General features: G+C 42.8%; 1 protein-coding gene across 1 annotated transcript in view; it reads left to right on the plus strand.

The window, feature by feature from the left end:
- LOC137662153 (dual specificity protein phosphatase 13B-like) overlaps window positions 1–5,846 on the plus strand; it is a 28,581-nt gene extending 22,735 nt beyond the window's left edge. Inside the window, exon 4 of the mRNA XM_068398247.1 lies at window positions 5,420–5,846. Coding sequence (XP_068254348.1) covers window positions 5,420–5,634 — 215 coding nt within the window. The 3' untranslated portion in view covers window positions 5,635–5,846. The remainder of the gene's footprint in view (window positions 1–5,419) is intronic.
- Window positions 5,847–6,000: the final 154 nt, after the last annotated feature.

The raw sequence follows: 6,000 nt of genomic DNA on the forward strand, positions 1-6,000 counted from the left end.
CTAGAGTGCGGCTAAACCTAAGCATAAATCAGCAGGATTTGGTAAAGTCTAGCAGAAGAGGGAGGGAAAAAGAACTTGAGAGCACAAACGAAAGCATGCCACAAAATCTATTCAACTAACACTGTGCAGAGAGAAAGATTGCCAAGTAGAGAGCTTCTCCTTTTATTGACCTCCGAACATGTTTAAAACAGGCAGGTTAAAAATCACCCATTAACTTCCTGAAATGGCAAAACCTCTCAAAGGCATTTTCCTTCTTCCACTTCACTGGAGCACACGAAAAGCTAGGCTCCCTCTCCTGCCGCCTTCTTGGTGGTGGTGGTTATGAAAGAAGCTTAACTTAGAAGAAAAGGGCCTTTTCTCTTGACTCTGCTGTAGGTGCATTACATACATCAGTTTGACCTCCCACTCTCCAGCAGATAACAGCCCTTACCTGTTCCAGGAGGTGTGGGAAGAAGGGACATGCCACCATTTAAAGCTCTTGTAGTCTTCTTGCTATTTTCAGCTGTGAAAAAATAGACACTTGATTAATCACGAAATAGACAATTGATTCTGCATCTGGCTACAGGACAGTGGCTAAAACGTAACAGGAGATGAGAAAACCACGGTGGAGTGGGAAGAGCCCCTGGGGGCCCACCAGCCCAGCTGAGCTCTCCTCATGGTGAGCAGCATAATTCTGCTGGATTCAATGGAGCGAGGGCAGCTGGGGCGTTCACTCCGGGTGATGGATCTGGAGCCTGATCTTAAGCCAAATTGAATCCATCCTGCAAGAAAGCAAGGGCTAGTTCAGGACATTTAGCTCAGTTAATGATGAGTAGCAAAAGGACAATAAGATATTATGTGTTTTAATGACTGATTTGTTCAACAACATTGAATTTCCCAACTTGTATTTGGCCAAAGTTGAATGTGCAAACTTTATCCCTAGTGCAAACCCTTTGATGTCAGTAGAGTTATAGCAGGCATGAGCTGGATATAATATCCATAATCCGTTGTTAAAAACGAAGTGTTATTGTTCTGCACAAATCCCAGCCAGATGACAGTTATTGTCTGCCTCTGCAAAAAGTAGCTTGAGATGTGCGGTGCAACATTTCAACTAAGGATTGCAAGATTTAATAATGCCAGAAGCTAAGTGCCTCTCCACTTCTCTTCAGTTAATCCCATTATTCCTAAGGGATTCTGTTATACACTCAGAGAGAAGGTTGCAACATGGCCCTCTAACATGAGATCAGTCCAACTTCTCTTTGCACTGTATGTTAAAACAAATGGGGGCAGGGAAGGCAGAGTTGGAGGATGTCATCTTGTGGCATGGATTCTGTGGGACAGAAGATCTGTTTATAACGTCCTTGCCCACCCCATGAGAGGGGCACGCACCATGACTGCTTCTGTGAACGCTGCTTTCCCAGGCTGTGGTCCAGCAGCCACCCAGGAACCCAAGGCTCAGTGCTGAGATGGCAAATCTCAGCTGCCTCCCATGAGAGGCTGATGCAACACGCTGTTATCGAGCCCACTGCAGACAGCCCACATGGTGCAGACATGCTTCGGGCGCTAGTCAAATGCAGTATATCACAGTGGGTACAGTGTCACTTAACCCATTTACAGCTACTGCTAAGAGACAAGGGTCTGAGCCTGTAAACAGAACCAAATAGCAACACAGCTTTTGTTTCCTGACTCAAGTTTAACATTCAATTTGTTTGCTACAAATAATCACATAGTAAATTCAAATCTGCTTTCATTAGAGCAATTTTACGTTAATTAAATCATTTCACATGACTGATTTATCTGCAGCAAACTGTCATTTTATTGTCAGTGTACCAGCATTTATCATAACCTCTGTGCATAGTGAAACAAAGGCTAACAATGTGGAACAGATACTGCACATGTAAAAGAGATAATACACCTGCATCCTCGTGGGAACAAGTGTATGGGAAAGCCATGCATATTAGGTCCAAGGTCAATCGTTGGGGCTTGTCCAGGTTTTTCCTGAGACACCCTCTAAAGCTAGTTGCTGATCTGGGAGGACTCTTTTGAAGTGCAGATAAGTCAGAGAAGCAGGGAAGAAAACTCAGTATGTTCTTACTCGCCGGTTCCTCCTCTCAGACACAGAGTTAGATATAAAACAGTAGAGACCCAGCCTGTACAAGCAGGAGCCTGGAATACGTTCTGCTTCCTGTGCCCCCAACAAAAACACATCAGGCAATATTTAATGGCAGCATCCATACCTGTGCTCAGCTTGTTCTTCAGTTCCAGGCTGCAGGTGGGGCTGAGCATTTTCCAAGGCAGAAGGCTCCATCTGGGTGGAAAAAAAATGGACCCAAGACCAATTTACAGAAATTAGGTTCAGAACAGCAAGTCTCCTGTCCCCCATCCAATTTCTGTCCAAATTTAGATTGAATTACAAAATATTTAGTGATCCAAAATCAAATCCAACATCAAGGCCATCTCTTATTGATTGTTTTTTGTTTGTTTTTCCCCCTCCTGGTGCAGTTCAAAACATAAATATAATTTCTTTTTCTTTTAGTTATAGAGTGCTTGGTACCTTCCAAGTTTTCAGACAAAAAAAAAAAAAAAAGAAGAAAAAAGAAAGCGGTTCTGGTTCCAAGAAAATTTTTCAGAACATGTTCGTCCTTGGCTTCTGTTATCTGGGGTGTGCATTAGGTTGAGTGTCTGCATTTCCCCACTCCCTGCCACTACATTGCAGTTAGGCCTATTGCAAACTACTGAAGTATGGATTTTCCAAAGACCTTTTGAACTTAGCCCTATTCGCAGTATTTCTCAAAGAGAAATTGTGCTGCTGACTCCTTTATGTTCCTCTGAAAATCTCAGACCTGGGTTATTTGGGTCTGAAGTGCCTCCTCTGAGCAACATAATACAGCATACATATCCCACAAAGTTGGAGTGAAGGCTAATGATAGTGCAGCACATTGAAAAAAAAGCCTAGTGAAAATTCAAATTAGCATTATCTTTTAGCAGGGGTGCAAAGCATTTCTCCATATTCCCGTAAAAAGTAGGACTTCACTTCCAAGAATCCCCATGGAGTTAATGGAATTGACAGATAGATGTAATGTAACTTGAATAATGGCATCGGTATCTCAGTAAATTCTGTGAAGCTGTATCTGAATGGGAAAACACAAATAGAAATCACTTAATCTTCTAATTATGCAAAACCGACACTATGTTGGAAAAACCTCTTCCGTCCCCCAGAGGTTTCGATGCCCAGTCCAAGTCTGCTGTCACCAGAGCTGTTTTTGCTGCTTCCTTGGAGACTATATTTGTCCCTTTATTTCTACTGAAGACATGTCTATCTTTAGGGCTGAGCTCAGATTTCTCATGCCAGGGTAATGAAAGGTGGCTGTGTCACATACATTGTGGAATTCAACACCTCTCTCAACCTGCCGGACAGAGCAGGGTTTTACAACACATGCTCACGCCCTCAGAGCATGTGGCTATGCCATCATCGTTAGTCAGAACAGGAATGGTTGCTAAATAAATACTCTGTCACAAACAAAGTGGGATTTAAGATTAAAAGCCATGCACAAAGTACCCAGAATTAACACCTGGGGAGATGGGGGCAATCAGTCTGAGGTTTTTGGCTGGATCTAGGCTCATCATCCAGCAAGGGTATTTTTATCTCACTCCCTGGTAATAGAGAAATTAAGATGCTGTAAGCACAAACAAAACAAGGAACTAGCCCTGAAAAGCTGTCTGTTCTTTCTACCCCTCCTTACATTTTACAGAGAAGCAGTATCTGAGATACTTTATTCCATCTCCAAAGGAAAAAAAAAGTGGGATTGTTTTTACTGATTTTCATAATTTTCTGGATATAAATTGTATTGTTGTTAAATTGCATTTTGTACAGCTATACAATTAGTAAACAAGAGGCTACACATGTGACAGTCTAAAAAATTAAAATTTAAAAAACTGCAGAAGATATTTCATTTCAAAATTGTGAAGGTTTCCACTGAAGAAGTGTTCTGATATTTTCATGCTAAAAAGACAACATTTTTTTTCAGCTTTCTTAATGGGAGATAGAGCTGTCCCTTAGGTGGTCGGAAGTTCAAATCTGATTCTAATCACTGGTTACTTTAATAATGCCCCCAACTGCTGAGCCATGGTCTCTGTGCACAGGCTAGATCTGACTGCAGCAACGGACAAGAGAGTTTGACAATTTTCAGGCATGGCTATAATTGAGTAGAACAACAGGACATTTTTTTTTCCAATTAAAAATTTGTCATTGAATCATACCATTTTTGTGAAAGTTGAAGCATTTTACAATATTTACAAGATGCAGGTTTTCAGGTTCCAGAACGAGCTCTTTGTTTGCATCCAGAGGGAAAGGACAACAAACCTGAATTTTTCCATCTGAAAGCGATCCTTTTGACAAAATTTCCTTTAATTTCACATAAGACCATTTAAAAAAGTGTTTGTCTCCTTCCAGCATGGGTCAAAGACACACATTAGAAACCTGAGAAGCAGTTATGATACAGAATTGCATTTCTCAGGCTGCTTTTGTTAGTGATCACAGCAGAAAAACCAACAGCAGAGCAGAGGGAAGGAGGGAGCTGTACTCCTGGATCCCCTGGAAGGTCTTCCCTGAGGCTTGCTTACAGCAACATGGAAGGACTCACGATATTACTCTTAATGAAGATGCACACTTCACATTGAAATCTCTGGGAATAATCTCAAAACATTTCATAAGTTGTTTTTCTAGTGATCACATAATACAGAAGGGAAGATAAAGGCATTAGGGAAGGACAGTGACTATAGATGTACAGGGTAGGCTATAGAAATAAAAAAAACAAGTAAGATGGTGCAAATGGTGTATACAAACAGCAGCTGTACTTAATGGTAACACCCATTTTCTCACACACTTCCAACAAGGTCTGGGTAGCAGTCAGCACCCTCAGAAAGCATTACTGCCCCAACCAAAGAAGAAAAAAGGGCTTGTGGAAAACCAAGAGTGTTCTTGTAATAGCAGTGAGCACTCCTGAGCATTGCACATTTGAAATCCCAAGTTTCCAGGCCCTCTGGTAGTAAGTAACCTGCCAAGGCTGCTTCCCATAGCATAGCCTTCAGATACGAACACTTGAAGCTTTGCCAGCAAGTACATCACTCCCAAAAACACATGTGAGCAAGCAGGGACTCCATGGATGACAGGCTGGGCAGCAGGGCTAAGGGCATGCCATCAGCCTGACAGCTAAGCCCAAACAAGCAATCATGGATCCTGGAATACAATTACGAATTTTCTGTTCCCCGCCATTAAAAACCCCACTGTTCTCCAACCAGCACTGCACCAGGCCTGCTCTGCAGGGCTAAGCACACCTGCTTGCTTAGCCCCAGTATCAGCGCCACTTCCATCTCTGCTCCAGCACAATAAACTCCACCATTTGGCCTCCTGGTATAACTGCATCTCTCCTTTTTCCAGGCAAAGTACTAGTTCACTGTGCAATGGGAATCAGTCGATCTGCAACTCTTGTCCTCGCTTTCTTAATGATCTGTGAAGACCTGTCCCTTGCTGATGCAATTCAGACTGTGCGCTCACACAGAGGGATCTGTCCCAACTCCGGCTTCCTCAAGCAGCTTCGGGAGTTGGACCTCCAGTTAGGAAGGGGGAAAGGCAGAGAAGCAGAGGCCTGCTAGTGCCAAGGGGACGTGTCTCCTGGCACCGGACTGAGAGATGCTGCCCTCACTGAAGACAGTGAAGGATGCTGTCGGGACTGCTCTGTACCTGCACTGAGAAACTCCTTGGGAAATGGCTGAGCATAAGCAAACTGGTAGGAGTTCGGTATGTATTTTTTGGATAAGCCCACTAATTGGAAAGAAGGTGAAATAAAGAAGGATTCAAACTGGCAGTTTTGCCCACCTGGGCCTGTTTATTTAACTACCTGTTGGACAGGGCATAGGCAGCAGTTGTGTTTTCATGCGGAATTAAAAGGCAGCACAGTCAACTTGAAAAAAGACGTTTTACTTGCTTATAATTGCATTTATATGTCAAGAGGGAAAATG

Source organism: Nyctibius grandis, chromosome 4 (genome assembly GCF_013368605.1).
Source record: "Nyctibius grandis isolate bNycGra1 chromosome 4, bNycGra1.pri, whole genome shotgun sequence".
Classification (NCBI taxonomy): Eukaryota; Metazoa; Chordata; class Aves; order Nyctibiiformes; family Nyctibiidae; genus Nyctibius; species Nyctibius grandis.